Here is a 24,291-nt window from a genome sequence, read left to right as displayed (position 1 = left end):
GGTTCAGAGAGAGTAAAGCTTGTTTGGCTGGTGTGTTGTAATTTTGAAAATGTACTAGCTGCTGCCAAGCATGAGGAAATGTCCCTCGTTGATAATCCTCTGATTTTTATCCAGATCAATGGATTTAACTTCCTGTGTATTTTTATGGCTCTACGAATGGAAAGGTTTGGTGTGGGTTTGTTTGTTTGTTTTTTTTCCTGTTTTCAGTTTGAAGAGCTTGAGAAATTTTTCTAAAGAGGAAGCATTTGTTAGGAGAAACCAAATGTGCCCTCTAGAAATGGGACTTGTACCGATGCAAATTGGTCTGAATCATTGAATCTTCATTTGTTGGGAGCGCTCTAAGATGTACCATAGAGAAAATGCTGTGTGTCAAATAGACTACAGTTTCGTTCGCATAAGCAGCCATTTGTTGAGGACCTGCTATGTTTGGGTTGGCATAAACTATGTGTTGGTGCTTCATGAATGAGGGGAGTCCCTATCCCCACAGAGCTCAGCAATTTCGTATTTTGTGGGCATAACATTGGTAAAGATGAAACAATTTGCATACGGTGTGGTATCTGCACAGATGAACGTTGAACAGAATCTCAGAAGCAATACAAAGAAAAGGCTGATGAACACAGCAGGATGTTTCTTTAACGTAATTTGCATTTGACCAAAGTTGGGTTATTTTTTATTTTATAGTAGCGTAGCTTAGACCTGGCATCTGTTCCATGGCTGTCTCTTTTTTTAGGCATGAGTCTAAGGGTGCCTTTGGACAAGTTGTCGTATTTCTTGGGACCTTAGTCTTTCTCACCTTGTAAAACTCATACACTTTTTGGGGTTGTCCAAAGCTTCTTAGTGAACGGTATTTCTTAGAGTCTTTATAAAAAATCTCCATCTCCTAATTGGTTAGCAACCATTTGAGGACCGAATCAGCTTATTTAAAACTGTGTGGAATTTACCACATATTAGCATTTTTGTATTCATTCAACAGTCCCAGGATATTATTGGACACCATAGTGAGTGCCGTATTTGAATTGTTTTGAATAAATGAAGTCACCTTGTTATGAAGGGAAAGTAAATTGAGTAGCAATTTGGAACAGAGCTAGAGAATTTTATAGAGATCATTTTATCTTGCAAGTCAATTGCCTGAGGCAGTATTTTGAGACTAGTTGGAAAAAATTTTTTAAACTATTCAAAAAGTATGTACATCTTATAATATGGGAGAAGACATAACTTATCTTTTCCTCTAGTACTGTTACTGTTGTTTCCCCTTCCCAAAGAGAATTGAAGACTCAGTTTAATATTAGCTAGGGGTCTTTAAAGTCGTGTGTGAGGGTCTACTCCGATAGTGGTCAGAGTTTAGAAATTGCAGTCTGGGGTGGGGTGGGGTGGGGTGGGGTGGGCTGAGGTTTAAAAAAAATTCTCATCTTCTGGCCTCTTGGTCTAGTATGTAGATGTTTGTGTTGGATCAGGACCTGACAATTAGGCCTATAGATTTTTCTCTGTTTTTTCTTGGATTCCTATATGAAAACAAACTTGAATGCCAATATTTAGTTAGCGTTATAGATTATAATATTATTTTCTAAATATCAACTTTGTGTTCCAGTTCACCCACAGAATAAAACCTGTTTTTTCTTTTAATGTTTATTTTGAAAGAGAGAGCATGAGTGGGAGAGGGGCAGGAAGGGGGTGGGGGGGGAGAGAGAGAATCTCAAGCAGGCTCTGTGCTATCAGCACAGAGCCCAACGTGGGGCCTGAACCCGCAAACTCGAGATCATAACCTGAGCCGAAATCAAGAGTCAGTCGCATAACTGACTAAGCCACCCAGCCGCCTCCAAACCTATTTATTTTTTAACTAATGTGGAATTTGGGTATTTGGGGTTGTAATTGAAAGTATTTTTCAATTTTGATTCTCTTAGCAATTAAGAGAAATCTATAGTCACATGTTTCCTTTTTCCCCAGCTTGTTTGTTTGAATGACTTCAGGCTTTATAATCGTGTTCAATTCTGTGGTATCATCAAAAGGTGTCTCTGGGTGGTTTTATCTCTAGCCTTCTCATGGAGCTAGCCCAAAGCAAACAGACTGGAAGAGTTTGGTGTATTTTAGTCTAGTTAGTGCTCTGGACCAAATATTTTAATGCAAATTAAATTGCAATTGTGGTGAAACCAATGCTAATCTAAGGGTTTGAAAGGCCTTGCTGATCTTTTAAGAGAAAAAGCCACTCCATCATGAACAAGCAGATACTTTTTTGAGACAAATAAATTCTGTATCAACAATCAAACCTGGCATTAAAGACTTTTTGGAATGTTTGTGTTCGGAGATTGTTGCCAAGAATTTTGGGTATGTCATAAGTCCTCTACATGAGATGTTACTACAGTTTTAAGAATGGTTATTTGTGCTGGATATTTTTAAGAGCGTGTGGATGGAAACCTTGTTGGTTCCCAAAGCTTCACGTTTCACCTGTCGGTCCATTCTTCTCCCGCCCGTCCAGTTTTCATGCCACTTGCAGAGCCTGAAAATGCTTTAAAGTTGTTCAGACTTGGGACTCTTTTTCTGGGTGCTTACCTGGGTGGTAAATTTCAGGCACACAGAAAAATACGGAGAATACTAGAGTGAATGCCCGTGTGTTTCCATCCACCACCCAGTGAAGAAATAAAATATAAATACAGGCAAACCCTTCCTCATTTCACTCCCCCCTGCTCCAGATGGTGACCACTCTTCTGCATTTGGTGTTTATCCCCCGTTTGTATACTTTTACTAGATACGTGTATGTTCATCAACCACATGTAGTGTCACTTCCTCATGTTTTAAACATGCTCCCTGATAGTGAGATTGCTTTTGTTTTAAACTCTGATTTCGAGGGGCGCCTGGGTGGCTCAGTCAGTTAAGCGTCTGAGTTCTGCTCAGGTCGTGATCTCGCGGTTTGTGAGTTCAAGCCCTGTGTCGGGCTCCGTGCTGACAGAGCAGAGCCTGGAGCCTGCTTCAGATTCTGTGTCTCCCTCTCTCTCTGCCCTTCCCTAACTCGTGCTCTTTCTCTCAAAAATAAATAAACATTAAAAACAAAACAAAACAAAAAAAATAAACTCTGATTTCGAGATTCATCCATTAAAGTCTACGTGATTCTAGGTTATTAACTGCTCTCCATGCGTATGCTACAATATACTCACTTTATTGTTGATAAGCACTTGGCTTTACACTTTTCTGTGTTTGTCGTGACATTTTGAACTTGTCTCCCTGTGCATATGTTTGAAGTTTCTCTGTGGCATATACGTAGAAGAGAGATTGCTGGGTCAAAGGAAATGGGCATCTTCAACTCTTAATATATTGCCTGGTTGCTCTCCAAAGCAGTCGTGCCGATTTGCATTCCAACCAGCAGCGCTGGGGAGCGCCAGCGGCTGCACGTGCTTTCAAACACCCGACATTGTCAGACTTGATGTTTTGCCAGTCTGAAGTGGGATCTTTGTGGTTTAAAATGTGCACTTTCCTGTTTACTAATGAGGCTGGACATCTTTTCGTGTGTTTATTGTGCTGGGTTGTTTTTCATCCAGCGACTCCGGGGCAGTTTTCCAGGGCTTGAAAGTCAGGATTGCATTGGTTTTGTCTGAAAATAGGGAAAGGGAGGATGCAGGGGGAAAGTGGGGAGATCAGAGAACAAGTTGAGAACGGTACGGGTGGAATGGAAGATACAGGTTGACGGAGTGATAGAAAGGGGCTGAAGACTTGCAGCGACAAGGCTACAGACTAGAAGGGAGAAGATACGTTGAGTGTTGAGAGTAAATTCGTGATACGTCGCCGGTGAGAACGACAGCGAGGCTGGACTTACAGAGTTTTCCTGTTTACCCAGTTGCTTTCGGAAGTTCTTTTAGAAAGGCGGTGTATTTCTCTGGAAACAGTGCTGCCGTGAACGTGCTCACGCCTGTCTTCTTTGCACACGTGCCTTCGTTTCTCCAGGATGTAGGCCTCGAAAGGAAAGTGCTGCTCTCGGAGTGCCCATCCGGGGCTTTACTAGGTGTCGCCAGATTGCTCACCAAGGTGGTTGCATGAAATGGAGCTTTTTGGATGTGTAGCTTCTGGGGCCCTAGTCTCAGAGTTTGTGACTGTACAGAGGTGTAGGTAGGTCCGCGGTGGGTTTTAATCACCCGCGAGTTTTTTAAGTGCCACCGCTGATTCTGAGGAACATCCCAAGCTTAGACACCAGGGTGTTAGATTGGCGGCTCCTCAAGGTTATCTTCTTCACCGGCATTCAGCGCAGTGCCTGGCACATACGTGCCAGAGGCTCAACCAATGATTCCTGGCTGATCGAATGAAGAGCTGGAGCCTGGGAGAATGGGAGAATTGCCTTGGAGGGAGGTAGTGCTCCTCGGATTTCGGATTCCATCGTCCACCGGAATTCGGAATTCGCTGGTGAGCTTGTTAAAATGCAGATTCTGATTCAGGAGGCCTCTAGTGGGGCCTAGATTTTGCATTTCTAGCGTGGCCAGATTGTCCTGGTTTGGGAAGCAAGTCCCCAGGGAAAAAAAGAAAAAAAAAAAATTTTTTTTTTTTTTCTAAAGTGAGGAGTTTGGGATTCGGAATCCTGCTTGGTAAATTTCAAAGCCTGTCTCCTCATCTCTTGATAACACAAAAAGGCAGGTGATAAAGTACCTTTCTCACAGCATTCTGGGGAAGAATCAAAGACGATCTTGCTGCCTGTGGAAGCATTTTGTGAACTGCGATGCCCTCACACATTCTACTTTTCATAATTATTCTCGTTCTTTTAGGGAATTAATGTTTTCCCTCAGGTTACCCAAAGCACAAAGCTGTTGTTAAAAGAAGTTGAACGGCTTTAGGGAAAGCAGCTGATAAGTTCAGGTAGTTTATAGATACACTGAAAACCACAAAGGATAACACGCTGACGTCTGAGAATCACTGGTTTGATGGAATTCTGCTCTCATTTGACCTGCTGTCTACGTTTAGTGGGCATTTTGGGAGGAGTGGAGTTGGGGGAAGGAGGTCAGGCAAAGAGCAGAGGCAAAATTCACCTTGTGTGGTTCTGACTGCGGTGCTGGGATGTGGGGTTCCCTCTTCACTGGTTTGTGGTAGGGGGAGGAACGGGACTAGAGAGAGGCCCAGAACTCTCTCCCACTCAGCTCTGCACTGTAGCAGGTGATAGGACAGTAGGGAGGCTCTCTAGTTTATTTCCCCAAGTCAGACACTTCTTACAGTGAGAGGGGGATGCTCTAAATAGCTATTAGGCATTAATTGATTTACTGTAGGTGTAATCAAAGCTATTCAGGGCAAACCAGGCCTTGTGGTCAACCCAGGGTTAAGCCACCAAAGGACACTGTCATTTAAATGCAGCATTTCAGGGTGCTTTATTTATTGGGGATACTGCCTCATCCACCTGAGAAGAGGCAGTGTGGTGTAGAGAGAGGAGGGCAAATACAAATAAAATAAAAGGGACATTCAGAGCTAGTGTGTATTGTATACTGCAGTTTTTTTTTGTTTTTATTCGCAGTCTTCACTGTATCTTTTTTTTTTTTTAATGTTTATTTATTTTTGAGAGAGAAAGAGAGAGCGAGAGAGGCGGTGGGGAGGGGCAGAGAGAGAGGGAGACACAGAATCCAAAGCAGGCTCCAGGCTCTGAGCTGTCAGCACAGAGCCCGACACGGGGCTTGAACTCACAAACTGCGAGATCATGACCAGAGCTGAAGACAGACGCTTACCAATCGAGCCACCTGGGCACCCCTTCACTGTATCTTTGAACCACTTGAATTTAGTAGTAGTTTTCCTTGAATCTGTCCAACTTTTAATTTGGTCTCATTCTGTGCTAAGACATCTGTGAAGTAATGGGTTTGGTGAGCTAGTTATATGCTTTTGTAATGCATATCAGAAACATAATCGCTATAGATACAAATATCAGATCATTATGTTGTACACCTGAAACTAATTTAATGCTGTATGTCGATTATACCTCAATAAAAAATGCATAATTGCTAGAGTTAAAAGTGTTCATAGTTGTGCCACCTAAGATTATCTAACCTCCCACTGGGATTCATGGTTCCTAGTTTGGGAGGCATTGGCTCAGATAAGAGGTTCTTTATGGTGGTTCAAATAACCGACTATTGGAGGAACACTTGTGGTTTTGTTGTTGTTGTTGTTTGTTTGTTTTTTAAGTAATCGCCATGCCCAATGTGCGTCTCCAACTCATGACCCCAAGATCAAGAGTCCCATGCCCTACCGACTGAGCCAGCCAGGCGCCTCTGGAGGAATACTGTTACAGTGGTTTGTAGGTTACAGGTTGGCGAGCTTCCTTGGGGGGCAGGTTAACAAGTGGAGTAGATCTGGTTGGGGTTTCCACACTGTTGGTGGTTGAGTGTGAGAGTTGCCAATGCTCCCCTTTCAGAGACTCTGCTTGTCACCCATAATGTTGGTGGCAAGAGAACTTCCCTCCCTGTGGTATTGTGGGGCTGAAATGGACTCATTAATGTCTGGTGCTTAGCCCAGAGCCTGACCATTTTACTACTCTTGCCTTCTAGTGCCCCTGTTTTTCCCACTAGCACTGCAGTCCAAAGGATGGAGTGGAGATTGCCTTGGGATCTGAAGTCTCAGGTTCCAGTCTTGATCCTGCCACTTTGTAGCTTTCCTAACATGGGCAGGTGACTTAGACCTCTTTGGGTTTGCACACTGCAATCTAGCACGGCTTCCAGTCAGAGACTGGACTTGTGGGGAAAGCCGGGAGGGGACAAAAGGAGGAAGAAGCTGTGATTTCCCACTGAAAGGTCCTGGGGAGGCACAGTGCAGGCAAAACTTTTGTAATCATCGGTCAGGATACAATGTTTTTCCCTTTCCTGATAATGAGAGCCCGTCATCTAGTCAAAGACTTTTCATCACCTAATAAGTGTCTAACATACCCTCTTGTACTACCTGGCATCTGCAGTTAGGTGTTCCTACCTGAGAAATACATAAGTAACTGAGCTCAGTTTCTTTTTAAAAAAAAATTTTTTTTTAAGTTTTTAAAAAGGTAATATGAGTTCCTATGGTAGAAATTTCAAATTGTACAAAAGGATATATCTTGAAAATATAGCCAGCACCCAGTTGTTATAACTGGCCTGATTAATATTTGCAGTTTCTTCTGCTTCCATTCAGACGTATCCTATGCATATACAAACGAATATGTTTATATTTCTCTCATAGTTTTTATTTTTATTTAAAAAATTTTTTTCAATGTTTATTTATTTTTGAGACTGAGCGAGAGCATGAATGGGGGAGGGTCAGAGAGAGAGGGAGACACAGAATCTGAAGCAGGCTCCAGGCTCTGAGCTGTCAGAACAGAGCCCGACATGGGGCTCGAACTCGTGGACCATGAGATCATGACCCGAGCTGAAGTCGGACACTTAACCGCATGAGTGACCCAGGCCCCCCCCCCTTTTTTTTTTAAATTTTTTTTTAACTTTTATTTATTTTTGAGACAGAGCATGAACGGGGGAGGGTCAGAGAGAGAGAGTATTTTTGTTTTTTAAAAAATGTTTATTTATTTAGAGAAGAGAGAGAGAGAAGGGGCAGGGGAGGGACAGAGAGGAAGAGAGAGAATCCCAAGGGGACTGACTGTGCTGAGCGCGGAGCTGATGCGGGGCTCAGCCCCACGACCTGGAGTTCATGACCTGAGCCGAAATCAAGAGTCGGGCGGTCAACCAACCGACTGAGCCACCCAGGCGCCTCTATATTTCTCTCATAGTTTTTAAAAACACAGGTAGTACCTCCGGCATATACTGATCTATCCTGATCTGCCCCTTGCTTTTATGCCTTGAAGGTGGGTCTGTGCTAGTAGTAAGTGAAGAGCATCCTCATTCTTTTTTAATGGCTACAGAGTATTCAGTTGCTTGAATGTATTGGATTCACTTAAGCACTAATGGGCATAAAGGTAGTTTTCCACCCTTTGGTTTTTACAAACAAGGCTATAGGGAACGTATATCCTTATGTCCATAAATCATTTTACATGTGTGGGAATATAGCTGTCGGCTTACTTCTCAGAAATGGATTTGCATTTGTAACTTTGACGGATTCTGCCAAATTGCCCTCCACCAGCAATATGTGCGACTCTCGTTACCCACAGCCTTGCCAAAGCAGTGTGCTATCCAGAAACCTTTTGATCCTTGCCAGTCAGGGGAAAAATGGAGTCTTAGTATATTTTTAGTTTGCGTCTCTCTTGTTAGAAGTGAGCTTGAGCAGCTATTCACACGTTCAAGAAAACCAGCTCAATTTCATTTAACTGTTTTGTTGTTGGCAATTACTTTCGAAGTCTGTAGAGAAGGACCAGTTTTATTTTTATTTTCAATCTGTGGCAGACTGATATTTTTATAAAATACAATAAAAAAGAATTATTAGCAAAACAGAGTTAAAAACTCCAAAGATACATAAGCACACAAACCCCTATTTTTTTTAATGTTTATTTATTTTTGAGAGACAGAGCACGAGTAGGGGAGGAGCAGAGAGAGAGGGAGATACAGAATCTGAAGCAGGCTTCAGGCTCTGAGCTGTCAGCCCAGAGCCCTATGCAGGGCTCGAATTCACCAACCATGAGATCATGACCTGAGCCGAAGTCGGACACTTAACTGACTAGGCCACCCACGCGCCCTCAAAACCCCTATTTTTTATGATTAACTTGACAGATACAGAATTACTCTATCCATTCATTATATCTGTTTTTACTTTCTGAACTTAGCTCATGGCACTATCAACACTTTGGGTAATATTGCTGTAAAGAACTCCTGTCGTTTCTTTTTTTCCATTGCAGCCCTGTTTGGGGATGAGAGAAGAGAGCACAGAATTCTATATTTTATGTTTCACAATCAGTACTAGATGTTTTCGCTCCATTAGAGTAGAATATCTCTGGTGGTGCAGTACTGATCCAGAAGGGCAGGGTGCCATGCAAACCCATCGGGTACCTTAACCCCTTCGGTTCTCCCAGGCTGTAACATGGAATACTGGTGTCCTGGTTTTTCACTGGATGAAGACCTTGAACTTGAACTACTAGACAGGGTTGGGTGGAGCTCAAAATCACCCGATTAGTCCAATTTGCAGAGTTGACCTCTATGACCTGGGATTTTGCCAGTATCCCATGCCATTCATGCTGCTTTTCTAGGAAGTGATGGGAGGGGTTCCTGGGTGAAGTAAGAGCTTAAGAGACCTCATAATCAAGGTGGCACATTGGTGGCTTTGCAGAACGTTGGATTGGGGATGAGTTTCTCTTCTAGCACACTGAGTTAGTGACTGTGGGTGAAATTTCCTTTTTCTCCCCCTTCAGCCAGAATATAGACACAGACCAGTATCTTTTGTTCTGCTTTTGAGTTGAAATTTTATCTTTGCATGAGGACTTTGTTGCGCTGTCTCTAGGCATGAGGAGAGCTATTTTACAAACCAGAGTCTCTAGCTGCTCTTTAATGTCCCTTCCTGTGATGACTTGGGATCATTATGTATCCCAGGGTCATCTTTCTTCAGTAGCAGACGTTTTTGTTTTGTTGTGTCATGATCATTAAATTAAATCCTGTTGAGATGTTTTTCTGCGTGTTTCCCCCTACCCAATATCATAGAGGGCATGGAAATGTCATGCTATCGTGGTGCAGAATGAAGATGTGTTCTCACTGCCTTCCGTGGATGATGGCTCCTGGGGAAAGCCGGCAGAGGTCCGGGAGGCGGGTTAGTGCTCGTGCCAGGAGTTGGGGCTGCAGCGTGTCAGGATTTAGGTCGTGGGTTCACAGCAGACCTCTGCTTCATACTAACACCTGACCTTGGCGAGTTCCTTAACCCCCCACTAACCACATTTCCCTCACCTATGAAATGTGGTCCCCGGGAGTGGTTTACCTGGAAGGAGAGTTTGGTTCAGTGTTGCTCACTGGGCCTGGGTGACCTGTCTGCTCTCTAAGCAGAGAGGTGTTGCGTAGTCGGTGGTTAGCGTTCGATGGTTAGGTGATGAGGTGATGTGTGACCAAGGGCCAGAGAGCACGTGCTCAGGAACAGCTCTGGCTCCCTGCCTAGTCCCTATAATCTGCAGCTATGGAATTATGAAAAATACAAATGAAAAGATCATCTCCCTTGCCTGGGGGTCAGGAGTTTGGGCTCTGAATCTGAACGGCCTATGTTCAAGTTCTGTCTCCTTTACAGACTGAGTGAAGGTGGGCAAGTTCCCTCCATTTCTTCATAAGTAGAACAGGGGTAATAAACATAATCTGGCTTGGGCTAGTGGACAAAATTAAGTGAATATATAGACATGAAGTTTCTGAATGAGTGGCACCTACCACTTACTCTTCCCCATTTGCCAAATTTATTCAATTAGCAAATTTATTTAAGTGCCTTTTATATGCCAGGTGCTCTGCTAGGTGCTGGCAAAGGAATCAGATGTAATAAGAGTCTGTTCTTGTCGAGTTTATGGTCTAGTGTAGAGATTAGCAAGCTTTTCGGTAAAAGGCTCCATGGTAAATATCTTGGGCTTTCTGGGCCATAATGTCTTTGTCACAACTACTCTACTATCATATTGTGAAAGTAGCTACAATAAGTAAATGGATGACTGTGTCTGTGTTCCAATAAAACTTTATTTACAAAAGCAGTTGTGCCAGATTTGGTCCATTGATCATCACTTGTCAACCTGTGGTTCAGTGGGAAAACATGTTAAGTAAGCACAAATATGTTATCAGAAGTCTTGATAGGTTTTATAAAATGGAAATCTCACAGGATTACATAAGAAAAAGGTCAAGAAAGGTAGCTTTGAAGAAGTGACATTGAAGCAAAATGGTAGGAAGGTAGCCAAAGGAAGAAAGGGCAGCTGCAGCAGGCATAGCTCTAGTGGCCAGTTTTAAACTTGCCACACCAGTTGTTAGCTAAGAGGCTCAGAATTACAGCCTGCATTTCTGTCTTTTGGAGCACATTGGATATTTTGAAGTTTTCTTTGAATTAAAACAGAAATGGGTGTCTGACTTTGGCTCAGGTCATGATCTCACGGCTTGTGGGTTTGAGCTCTGCATCGGTCTCTGTGCTGACAGCTGAGAGCCTGGAGCCTGCTTCCAGTTCTGTGTCTCCCTCTCTGTCTGCCCCTCCCCCACGCATGCTCTGTCTCTTTCTCAAAAACAGGTAAACATTAAAAAAAAATTTAAACAGAAATGGGAAATTTCCCCTGAAATATAATTCATGCCACTTGTCTTCCCCTTCCCACCTCCCTAACTCCTGTTATAATCTTAACACTGAGAGATGAGCTGTATTAATATATTAACACATTTTGGGGCACCTGGAGCATGTGACTCTTGATCTCAGGCTTGTGAGTTTGAGCCCTACATTGGGTGTAGAGATTACTTTAAAAAACTCTAAAAAAAGGGGCGCCTGGGTGGCTCAGTCGGTTAAACGTCCGACTTCAGCTCAGGTCATGATCTCGCGGTCCGTGAGTTCAAGCCCCGCGTCGGGCTCTGTGCTGACAGCTCAGAGCCTGGAGCCTGCTTCTGTTTATGTGTCTCCCTTTCTCTCTGCCCCTCCCCCATTCGCGCTCTGTCTCTCTCTGTCTCAAAAATAAATAAATGTTAAAAAAAAAAAACTCTAAAAAAAAAAAAGGTGTAAAAAAAGGTGTGTGTGTGTATATATACACATATATAAGAGATCTATATAAAGTATATATACAAGGTATACATATATACATATAAGGTATATATACACATATAAAAGATATGTCTGTATATATAAACAAACACATTTTGTTATGCATTCTTCTGGTAGGTTATTTTCTCTATGCAGGTGTTTTCATTATATTGTCAGTATCTAAAAATTCAGAAGTTAGAGTAGTAAGATTGCACATTATTTCATTATTAGGTATAAAACGTTTTACCCCTTAGAACTCATTTTTACTTTTTGATGTAGTTTTTCTCTTTTTGCCTGGTTAAACTTAAGATTCTTTTCTTTTCCTATTTGGCTAAAGATTCACAGACCTTAAAACCATTTTGGGAAAAAAAATCTGTTTTCTTATTGACTACATCCTGAGTTTTTCCCGATTTCCAACCTCAATTGTACATTTCCTTTAATTTTTTTTTTTTTAACGTTTATTTATTTTTGAGACAGAGAGAGACAGAGCATGAATGGGGGAGGGCCAGAGAGAGAGGGAGATGCAGAATCTGAAGCAAGCTCCAGGCTCTGAGCTGTCAGCACAGAGCCCGACCGACATGGGGCTGGAACTCACAGAGCGGGAGATCATGACCTGAGCCAAAGTCGGACGCTTAACTGACTGAGCCACCCATGCACCCCTGTACATTTCCTTTAGACGGGTTGTAGCATCTTACAGTATTACGTAGAGATTTTACGGAAAAGGGCACGTATGTTGCTCACTGTGGACTATTTGAAGGGGTGCCTCAGAGTTAGGGGTTTGTCTGTACAACTTTGTGACCCCATCAAGTTTTCTCTTTCTGCCATTCTGGGATTCCGAGGGGACTCTGCCTGCATGAGAGTCATTGCAGTGCAGTGTTTAGGAGCATACTGGTGTGAGTTAAACCCAGTTCTGTTCCTTGACTGTGTGAACTTGGATCAAGTTACTTACCTTCTCTGGGTCCCAGTTTTCTTCTCTTTAAAATGGGAACAATCGTGGCATTAACCTCATGGAGTTAAATTTAGAGGATTAGAGGAGTAAAATGAGTAAAATACACATCAGGTCCTTGGAGCAGTGACTGCAGTAGGGAGGATGATTTGTGTTATCCGTTGTTATTATTACTAGTTACAGCTGGGGAACCAGTGGCCCTATTCCTCCTTAACCATCCTTGAATTCTGGCAAGTGGCTCCTGACTCATCCTGAGATCTTGGGCTGTATCACTTCATTTTTGTTTCACCCTCTGTGTAAGGCTGTAGGAGTGACTTTAATCAACAGAAGTCAGGGAAACCTAGTTTTTTTGAAATCTAGTTCTTTATGTACTTTTGTACTTGGAAAACTTACTTGATAAGTAGAATAGCCTTTTGAACATAGACCTAAAAGTATGTCTTTGGCAACAACATTATCTTCTTCTGTCACATATTTTATTTTATTTAAAAAAATTTTTTAATGTTTACTTATTATTGAGAGACAGAGAGAGACAGAGCACAGCTGGGGGAGGGACAGAGAGAGGGAGACAGAATCCGAAGCAGGCTCCAGGCTCTGAGCTGTCAGCACAGAGCCCGACGCGGGGCTCGAACTCACAAACTGGGAGATCACGACCTGAGCCAAGTCGGGTGCTTAACCGACTGAGCCACCCAGGAGCCCCTCCTGTCACATACTTTAATTCCGGCTTTATAACTGATGACTTATTCTGTGTATACTTGGAGATTTTTACATGTTCTCTTTGGCCTTTTTTGTGTGTGGCCCTTCTTTACTTTGTAAAAACTTGAAAGAGAGGTTGCCTAACCTAGGATGCCGACAAATGGGCTGTCCTGGGGTTATCTTGGCCAAGTAGGCTTACTTCTCTGGGCCTTGAGTTTTTTCATCTGTGAAATGGGTCTAGATGATCTCCAAGGGCTCTTCCTGGTCTCTGTGGCTTTTGTTCAGGCGCTCCCATAGTCTGGCAATATTCTCATTAGCTTTTATAGACCTTGCAGTGCTGCTGTTCTGATTATACCATCCTCCTGAGCAAGATTCTATCTCCTTTGTCCCCCACTGGAAGAAGTCCTAATAGGCTTTCCTTATAAACTGCCTTTAAAATCACTTTAAAAAGAAATGCCTTTCTATATCCATCTATGCATTTACGATTCATCCTTCCCGGTGGCGGTGGTTGTTTATTTGGTGGTTCTGTAGCCCCCCCTCGGCAGGCACAGGATTGCTCTCAGAAGTGCTCTGAAGAGCTAACATTACAGTCTTCTTGTTGGAACTTGTCCCAGTTCAGATTCTATTTTTAATAAAGTGTGGTGCATTGTTTTTCAAAGGTTACCAAATTTTTTACTGATGGAAATAAGATCTTTATGTTTCTATACCTCCAGACCCTGTGATTTACCACCATTGATAAGTTCTTTTGTTCAGCATCTGGTCATGGAGTAATTATTCTCAGTGCCTTTTGTGCCTTTTGTGCCTGTGGGCTGGGTGCTAGCAGTGGGAGTGTAGGCGTTGGGATTTGTAGTGTACCTTGCAATTTGCATGGTGCTGATGACATTCCCAGTTTTGCTTGATTCTCCCTGTTACCCTGAGTAGTGGGTTGGCTGGATTCCAGCTCCTCCCCCACCCACACCCTCCCTCCCCAGCCAGGAAACCAAGGCCAAGAGGCAAGAGTGACCAAAACCAAAGGCAAATTCACACTGGGAGGAAAAAATGGCCAAATACAGTCTGAATTGTGTGCTGTGGGCTCGAGATAACTGGTCTGCAGGATATTAGTTTGCTAATTTTCACTAACTTTCTTTTTTTTCTTTTAAAATTTTTTTTCAATGTTTATTTTTGAGAGAAAGAGACAGAGTGTGAGTGGGGGAGGGTCAGAGAGAGAAGGAGACATAGACTCTGAAGCAGGATCCAGGCTCTGACTTGTCAGCACAGAGCCTGATGTGGGGCTTGAACTCACAAACCATGAGATCATGACCTGAGCCTAAGTCAGACACTTAACCGACTGAGCCACCCAGGCGCCCCCATTAACTTTCTTTAATGACAAAAATAACAATGCCCAGTGTAAAAAGGGTGAATAGTTGGGAAGAGAACACGAAAAGCCCCTTGGTGGCCTCCTCAGTTCCCAGCCCTGCTCCTAGACCCTGGTGACTAGTGTTCATAATTTCCCAAGTATTCTTGAAGGGGTTTCTATTAGAATGTAGGCACGGAGGGGCGCCTGGGTGGCTCGGTTGAGCATCTGACTTTTGATTTCATGATCGTGAAATCAAATCAGGTCAAATCGGGGCATGATCTCTCAGTTTGTGGGTTTGAGCTTCACGTCGGGCTCTGCGCTGACAGTGGGAGCCTGCTTCGGATCCTCTCTGTGCCTCCCTCGCTCAGGCACGCACATGTGTTCTCTGCCTTTCTCTCTCGTTGACAAAAAAGAAAAAATGTAGGCATTAAACACAGGCCTGGTCTGCGTGTGCTGTGTGCCTCAGATATAAGTGCTGGGCACAAAGCAGGGCTCGGTGTCCGTTGATTAAATGAGTGGCATCTCCAGCATCATCCTGCACATTGTCACTCGCCAGCACGTTTCTACAGATTTTCATAGCGGGACTTGTATGGCAACTTTACTTCTTTAAATAGCTGCATGGTATTCCATTGTATGGATTACTATAGCTTTTTAACCAGTTCAAGCTGTTTCTAACTTTTTCTGTCACAAACCTTGCTCTGAGGGCCCTCTGAGACATTGACTGAGGGCCCTCTGGGAACAACATTGGTTGTTCCCCCGGTATCCATTTTTCAGTTCTTTTTTTGTTTTTTGTTTTTTAATGTTTATTTATTTTTGAGAGAGAGGAAGAGAGAGAGAGAGAGAGAGAGAGAGAGAGAGAGAGAGACCGAGCAGAGGAGGGACAGAGAGAGAGAAGGGGTCAGAGGGTCCAAAGTAGCCTCTGCACTGACAGCAGACAGCCCGATGCAGGGCTTGAACTCACAAGCCGTGAGATCATGGCCTGAGCCGAAGTCAGACTCTCAAACGACTGAGCCACCCAGGCACCCATTTTCCATTTCTGATGTTAGCTGGTCATGGCCACTCACACCTGCCAAGTCCCCTTGCAGTAGGTACGGATACCATACAGGGTCCCCGGGTGGGGGGTGGAGGTTGTGTGGGCGAAGTTTCCTATTGCTGCTGTAAAAAATTACCACAGACTTCAGAGCTTCATTTGAAGCTCCAGAAGTCAAAAATCCTAAAGTCAAGGTTCGGGCTAGCAGCACACCTTCTAGAGGCTCTAGGAGAGAATACGTTTCCTTGCCTTTTCCAGTTTCTAGAGGCTGCCTACATTCCATCGCCCAGGAACTCTCGGAACTCTGCTTCTGTTGTCATGTCTTCTCACTGACTCTTGCCTCTCACCTCCCTCTCCTGAGGACCCTCCCTTGTGGTTACACTGGGCCCACCCAGATAATCCAGTGTGATGTCCCCATCTCAAGATCCTTACATTAACTGTACCTGCACAGTCCCTTTTGCCGTGTAAGGTAACAGAATCACAGATTTCAGGGATCAGGGTGTGGAGGGGCCATTATTCTTTCTGTCACAGGGACTACCAGAGCCTGGGGGTAGTCAGTGAAGAATGCCCTGAGAAGGATGATGGGGTACAGCCAGGTGAAGAAGCTGAGGAAGAACCTTCAGGTGGTGAGTGGGATGGAATTTGAGGTGTCCTGATCTGTATGAGGAATGGAACGAAAGGCTGTTGTGACAGCCAAGTGTACAAGGGAGTGGGTGGTGAGAGGTGACGCTGGAGACAGCAGGGGAAGTCACTGGAGGGTTTTAGAGTAGCTTTGTATTTACAAAGAACACTTGTGCTGCCATGATGACGGTGGGGTTAGAGGTGGGTATGGAGGGTGTTGGAGGCCACATAGGAGGCTGTCGTAATTCAGGTGAGAGATGCTGGGGGCCTTGCCTTGCTCGTGGCAGAAGATGAAAGAGAAGCGGATGGCTCTGAGAGATTGAAACCACAGACATGGTAGTGGGTGGGTCGGGCAAGACCCCCAGGCTAGACCAAGCGTCGTCCAAGAAGGTGGCAGCATTGTCATTTGTGGGGAAACACCAGGAAAGTGTTGGAATTGGGGGGAAAGAGAAGGGAATGCTCTAATTTGGAGTAGATTGATTTTGAGGGCCTATGAGACAAACCAGTGGAAATGTCAATATTCATCCAGTCTGAATGAGCTCAGAAGTTTTCTGGAATGAAGATGAAATTGGAAATGGTAGCTGCTGATTGATGCCACATGAGTGGTTGTTGCCTGGACCCTACAGAGAGGCATGGAGAAGAGGGGAGAGGGCCTCAGTGCTTGTAGAAAGCCCAGGGTAGCTAAAAGCGCCCTCTGTAGTTGGCAATGTTTCAAGCTCATCAGGGGTGAAGTGGCGATAGAATCCAGATGAAGAAATGTGGAGGTGAAGAAACAGAAGAATCTTAAAGAGTATTATGGAAAACTTCCAAAAATTGTATTAGCTTCCTATTGCTGCTATAAGAAATTAGGATTGACTTAGTGCCTTAAACAACACAAATTTATTGTCTTATAGTTCCGGAGGTCAAAGACCTGAAATTGGCCTCCCGGAGCTAACATATAGGATGTATAAGTTTGAGTTCTTCCTGGAGGCTCCAGCAGAGACTGTTTCTTGCCTTTTCCAGCTTCTGGAGGTTGCGTGTGCTCCTTGGCTCCTGGTCCCCTTCCTTCATCTTCAGAACTAGCAAGGGCCAGTTGAGTCCTTCACACATGGCATCACTCTGATCTGTCGGTCTGCGTGTTTCCCACTTTTAAAGATGCTTGTGATAACATTGGGCCCGCCAAGATAATCTGGGACAGTCCTCCTATTTTTTTTTTTTTTAATGTTTATTTATTTTTGAGACAGAGAGAGACAGAGCATGAACGGGGGAGGGTCAGAGAGAGGGAGACACAGAATCTGAAACGGGCTCCAGGCTCTGAGCTGTCAGCACAGAGCCCGACGTGCGGCTCGAACTCACGGACTGCGAGATCATGACCTGAGCCGAAGTTGGCCGCTTAACCGACTGAGCCACCCAGGCGCCCCCAGTCCTCCTATTTTAAGGTCAACTCATAAGCAAATTAATCCCATCTACAAGCTGAATTTTCCTTAGCCACGTAAGGTAATGTATTCACAAGTTCTGGGGATTAGGGCATAGATATCTTTGGGGGATCATTACTCTGCCAGTACACATGTATGTTAACGTATAAACAGAATAGTATAACGAGCCCCACGTACCCAGCACTCAGCTTCAACAACACAGGGTGTCCTCACTTCTCCCCACCTCACCACTGGTTATTTAAAATAAATCTTAGAAGTTATCTGACTCATCTGTAGATGTTTCAGAATAGAGTTCTTTAAAGAAGTTGAGCTTTCATGGGACAGTGATGAGGGGGAGGTCACTGGGGAGATGTGTGGGAGAGTGTGCACGTGTGCGTTTTTAGTGGGGGAGGCAGTTAGGCATGCTAAATTCTTCACTTTGACATTTGCAGCACTGGGCAGAAATCACATCATGTTAACACCCTCTACAGGGCCCTGTAGTAGGAATGTTAAATTCTGACGGGAAGGATCTAACAGTGGAGGAGAGACGGGCTTGGACAAGAGACGTGTCCGTCATTAACAGAGGGAGGCATGTAGGTTTGAAGGTTTGGGAATGAGAGTTCCTCTCTGCTGGTTTAATTTAATCCAATTAAAAAAAATGTTCCCCTATTGAGTAGGAAGCCAGTGAGTGGGGCAGAGGGGAACTAGGGGATGTTAAAGATTTGAGGAGCTCCAGGAAAGTTGGAAACAGTCACTGTGGAGAGAATGAGTGCACTGAAGAGACATTATTGGAGGCGGGACATGTTCGGGGCCTGCTTGGTGAATTCAAGTGAGTCCAGCCGGCATCGTTGTGGGACTTCTTCCGTTAGCATTGCACGTCTCTATGGGTGTATGTTCAGAGATGGCGGACCATTTGGCTCCTACTGGCTTAGTTTTTTGCCAGGTGGTGTGACCAGAGGACAGGGTTTTTTTTTTTGTTTTTTTTTTTAAATTTTTTTTTAACGTTTATTTATTTTTGAGACAGAGAGAGACAGAGCATGAACGGGGGAGGGGCAGAGAGAGAGGGAGACACAGAATCCGAAACAGGCTCCAGGCTCCGGGCTATCTCTGAGCCATCAGCCCAGAGCCTGACGCGGGGCTCGAACTCATGGACCGCGAGATCGTGACCTGAGCTGAAGTCGGACGCTTAACCAACTGAGCCACCCAGGCGCCCTGAGGACAGGGTTTTTAAGAGCAATTGAAGTCATGCTCCCTGGGCCCTATGCTGAATAAGAAAGAAGAGGCGTGACAGGATCAGGTGGGGTGAATGTAGCCATGGTGCTGGGATGCTTGAGGAAGCTGGCAGGCAGAGCGGAGCCTGGATTGATTGTAGGGTGGTGACCAGGTCCAGAGGAGCTGGAGTGGAGTGGAATAAAAAGCCAGCTGGTAAAGAGGACATCCAGTTACCGAGAGAGCAGGCTGTGGGAATGCTCCTCCACGGGGGTATTGAGATGACCCCGGATGACAGCAGGAGGCCGAGGGGAGCGTGAGGTCAGCTGTGAATGGAGGTCAGCCAAGAAAAGGAGATGGGAAGGGCCTTGCACAGACCTGGGAGGTGTGGACCTCAGGAGGGCAGGTGTTTAGCACAGGTTATTCCTCTTAAACATTGCCCTCCGTTTGGGTAATCACCTCCCCAACTCTCTCCCTCCAGTGGGAAAATATTAAGTTAGGTAGAAAAAAGCAGACTCGATCCAAGAATTCCTAAATAGCGAAAATCATGGATTAACTTGAATATATGGCTACCTCATAAAGAGAGATTTAATGAGCTCTGTCTCCATGTGCTATACTTTTATATCTGAAATTCCTCCCGGGCTCTAAGCCATATATTCTAATGTTGCTTCAGATATGGCCGTGGGTGTATTTAATATGCATTATTTATATTGATTTATGATTGGGATGTGGCTTTTTTGAAAAATTTTAGTGGTTTTTGTCTATACCATAAAATCCTGCTGTAATATTATAACTGCTGTTTAAAAGACTCAGCCTTGTATATGGCGTCGCTTATTGTGAAAGGTGATGAAAACCGCGCGCGCGCACGAGAAGACAGTGAAACTATCAAATATGCACAAATGACCACTGAGCTCAAAGTCTCAGCTGACAGGAAAGGGAATTTAGATTGGTGGGCTGTATAATGGACCTAGAAAACACATGAAAACAGGATGTTATGATAAGGGAATAGAATTGGCCATTTCTGCTGCAGTCCCGTTTGCTCAAAATTGGGTTATTTTACATTTACCATTTTCTTGCTGACAAGTGACCATTTTTGTCTGGTTCTCAGTCCACCTTTTGGCCATTTCTTCCCATGACAGGAGATGCCAATTATATGGATCAAGAATAGATATTAGCAGCAGATTCATTTTTTTTAGAAAGCACAACGGTGTCTCTTCCTGTCTCCCAGATCTTTGAGATTCTCTGAACGGAGTCCTTCTCTGATAGCCTGAGAACGAGAGAAGGCTATAGAATGATGACAGAGCCACAGGTATATGTGGAGCCTGATCCTCGCACCCCAAACAGCTTACCTTGTCGGACTGGACTTCCGTCACTTTTCCTAATTGCAGCGGGCCCGTCTGGGCCTTCCGGGAGAAATGGGTGTCGTGTCTCTAGTGGCCACTTTGCCCTTAGCGGTGCGTTCGATTGCCCTGCATAGCATTTGGTTAAGCTCAGGGGCTCCCAAGCCTGACTCCTGGGTTCAAGTCCTAGCTCTGCCGCTTACTGCCTGTGGTTCTTGGGCAGATTTTTAATCATTGTAAACTTCATGCTCCTATCCGTTAAGTAGGCGTTGTAACAGTACTTACCTCTAGGATTGTTGTGAGAATGAATAGTGCGGTCCCTGGCTCTTAATAGGAGTACCCAGTAACTTCTCATCATCACGTTGGAGCTTTCAACTTGGGTTCACATGGCTTACCAATCTGATGCATTTGGGAAGGGTTTTAAAGTATATCGTTCCATTATTCACAGTATTCCTTGGACGTTTCACTTTCCCAGTTAAGGCATTTCTCTGAGCGCCACATTTAAAGCTTCAACTATGTACACTCCCCCCCCCCCGCCCCCCACCTTCATTTCTCTCCTCCCTGAGGTCCACACCCTCATTTCCTGATTTGTTGTTCATCACTGCGCTTACCGCCTTCCTGTATACTGTCCATTGTATTTGCTTTTTCTTTCTGGCTGTCTTCACTAAAATGTGAGCTCCGTGAGTGTGGGCTTCCTTGTCTGTTTTGTTCACTGTTACATTGTCACTGCCTGGAATAGTACCTGGCACATAGTGGGCGTGCAGTAAATCGTTATCAGAATGAAGACGTTGACTTTGAGAGTGGTGATATGATTCTCTACACCACCAAGTATTATAAAAGCTGCTGGGCTTACAATGTTTTATTCACAAGCTCTTAATGATAATTTGCTTATTTGCCTATCTCAAACCAACTTTACTAATAGAAGATCATCGAAGTCAGGTAGAATGGGTTTGAAGGGATGATTACATTGGATGAAGAGAAGAATAAGGCTGACATTATTAATTCCTTTACCGACTTACTTCTGACACTTTTTTTTCCCAGCACAAACAGCACTAACCACCACGAGACCAGCGAGAGAGATGCTGATCTCAATAGTGGACTCTCTTAAGAGTCTATTGTCCATTTTATGTACAATAGAAACTTTGTTATTTTTCTCTTTCAGGGCACCAATGCCTCTGCTCTGGAAAAAGACATTGGTCCAGAGCAGTTTCCAATCAATGAACACTATTTTGGATTGGTCAATGTAAGTATATAAAGATGTCTTATTTTTATCAAATGTTTTAGAGTACTTGAAGCAACTCCATGGCAGTTTCTCTTATTACCAATTTTTAAATAATTGTTCATGCGCCCTAGTTCCTAGAAATGGCGGGTGTTGGGGAGGAGAAATTTAGTTCAGTTTTTCAAAGTGTCAGTTGTCCCAGAAAAAAGGGTTTAATTACTGCATTGTTGGGTCACATTCTTACTTTTTTCCCCGGTGCTCATGAGATTTCCTTTGTAACTTTTGGAATAATTTTATTAGCCTTTATGGCCAAATCTGCTTGTATCATGTGGGTGAGCTGGTCTTTGGCCAGTCTCTGTTTCAGTATGCATGAGTACAGAGTTTTAAAAGTGTTACCAGCTCATCACCAGGAACTGTTTAACAATCAGACTTGATGCTGGTACTGAAAGCAGGGGTGGATTGTGGGGGGGGGGGAAGACTGGGACCAATTTATCTCCCAATTCCTGGGCCTTGTCTTATCTGTGCTCAGCAATGCTGCCTTGCATGTGACCACACTTAGGCTCTGCTTCCTTGATGAGTTGGTTATGACTAAGTCGTTAGGCGATGTTACCCAATACCCTTGTGAGCTTTCTTCCTCACCTGATCCGTCCCCTCTGGGGTAAAGGTTTTCCACCTCATAAGCACCTGGTTTTCTGGTACAACCGCTCTGAGCAGAATCTGTCAGTACCCAGGTGTAACAGCTAGTAATTTCCACTGGGGAAGCCAGAAGTATTCTCAGTGAACAAATGCCCCTTGTGGCATAATGGAAAGAACATTGGCTTTGAAGTAATATAGCCCTGAATTCTGCCTGTGCTGCTCACTACCTGTGTGATCTAGAGCAAGTCACTGGGCCTCTTTGAGCCTCCATTTCTCCATCTGTAAATTGGACACCATAATAATATCTTTCTCTTGGGTTATAATGAAGGATCAGCGAGCAAGCTCCTACTGAAGACCCTGACACAAGGCTGAGGCACATTGTGGACACTCCGTAAACGTTAATTCCTTTTCCTTCCCAGAGTCATCCACTGGATCGGGGCCAAGTATTACTAAAGGGTGTCTAGGCAAAGGCGGATACACTGAGTCAAAGAGAAAAGGATGGAAGAAGGAAGGCTAAAGTACTAGAATATAGGGCATTCTGTTGGCGAAATACGGACTTCCAATTTAAAATGTTTTTTTTTTTAACATTTATTTATGTTTGAGAGACAGAGAGAGACAGGGCATGAGCAGGGGAGGGGCAGAGAGAGAGGGAGACACAGAATCTGAAACAGGCTCCAGGTTCTGAGCTGTCAGCACAGAGCCCGACGCGGGGCCCAAACCCAAGAGCCGTGAGATCATGACCTGAGCCGAAGTTGGACACTCAACCGACTGAGCCACCCAGGCGCCCCTGGACTTCTAATTTTAATACAGTTTTTTTAGCCATTATGCACAGGCCTCTGCTGAGCTCTATGAAGATAGTTGTTCAAGTTGTGGAAAATTCTGCCCTGGCTGGGGAAAATACAAACGAGGAAAAAAAGAATTAAGTCCATTTCCTAGTTTGTGGAAGCATTGTGAGATTACATTTATTAATAGCTTCGTTTATGTTCACTTCAAATGGTAATTCATGAAAGTTCCAGCTTCTCTTTAAAAAGAGGTTTGTCTCCTATTACATAATTATGTCAAAGTAGATTAAAATATGTAAAAATAGGAAATGTTCTCTCTTAGCATACGTAGAAATGTCACATTAAGTATGGCGGAGCATCTGTCTCACCCTTGGGAAAATGACACACAAGCCAACAACCAATCTTGAGAAGATGTTCATGTTCTATTTTAATCTTACAAAGGATTTTGAGATCTATGTTATTAATCTTGTGGTTTCTTTAGATTTTTCCCTTTTTATTTTCCTCTCTGTGAAGATTCCTAAAGTGATAGTCTGGGCTGTGTTCTTCCACAGAGTTGGTGTCACAGTCTGTTGAAAACCACTGAGATGATGACTTTTCCCTTCTTTAATCATAATCTGAGTATCCGTGGTTTTTGAGAGGAACAGAATATTAGGGTGTGAGTCCTAATGTGATTGTAGGTGACCAGGAACTGAGTGCCGTTGTGTTGGGACACTTACCATCATGGCAGAAAAAAGACTGAGGGTGACTCAGGAGTTGGAGGGGAAGAAGCTGGTGAGATGACCTAGGGAGGCACCTCTTTGCCCCATTGCTCTGGAGTAAGTGAGGACATGGGGTCTGAAGCAATGCGCAGGGGCGCCAGAATCTTGGGAGAGTAAGACTAAAACAAGTCCCCATGTAGATGAGGCTGCTTCAGCTGACCAACTGGTTCTTTTTCTTGGATTCTTTCTGATTTGGATTTTTATTTTCCACCATAGGAGTTTAGATATGTCGTAATGTGGCCTCTCTTATTTATTTAATTATTGTTACTTTTCAATGTTTATTTATTTGGAGAGAGAGAGAGACATACAAGTGTGAGTGGGGTACGGGTAGCAAGAGAGGGAGACACAGAATCCGGAGCAGGCTCCAGGATCTGAGCTGTTAGCCCAGCGCCTGATGCAGGCGCTCACACCTACGAACCATGAGATTATGACCTGAGCTGAGGCTGGTCGCTCTACTTACTGACTGAGCCACCCAGGCACCCCCTACAACATGGCCTCTCTTATTTAGCCAGCTACTTTCCTTCGTCACCATATTATGTCAAGTTTTCTTCTTTTCTTTTTAAGCACCAGAAGCTCCCCTTAGATTTTTTTTTTTTTTTTTTTTTAATTAAGGCTGAGAGCTTATCTATTTTGGGGACTTTCATGGGCTAGAGAGGCACCAGGCTGATATAAACCTGTATTCGTTTCCCTGTTGCTCAGATAGTCACTGGTGTGTGTTTAGAGTGGTTTGCTGGTTTTCTAACA

At 44.0% G+C, this 24,291-nt stretch overlaps 1 protein-coding gene across 1 annotated transcript in view; it reads left to right on the top strand.

The window, feature by feature from the left end:
- Positions 1 to 24,291, top strand: part of USP46 (ubiquitin specific peptidase 46) — a 62,025-nt gene that overhangs the window by 3,263 nt on the left and 34,471 nt on the right. Inside the window, exon 2 of the mRNA XM_060655046.3 lies at positions 21,315 to 21,395. Within this exon, the coding sequence (XP_060511029.1) occupies positions 21,315 to 21,395 (81 nt within the window). The remainder of the gene's footprint in view (positions 1 to 21,314; positions 21,396 to 24,291) is intronic.

This window comes from Panthera onca, chromosome B1 (genome assembly GCF_046562875.1).
Source record: "Panthera onca isolate mPanOnc1 chromosome B1, mPanOnc1 haplotype 2, whole genome shotgun sequence".
Classification (NCBI taxonomy): Eukaryota; Metazoa; Chordata; class Mammalia; order Carnivora; family Felidae; genus Panthera; species Panthera onca.
The sequence above is the reverse complement of the archived record's forward strand: the minus strand, read 5'-3'. Positions and strand labels throughout refer to the sequence as shown.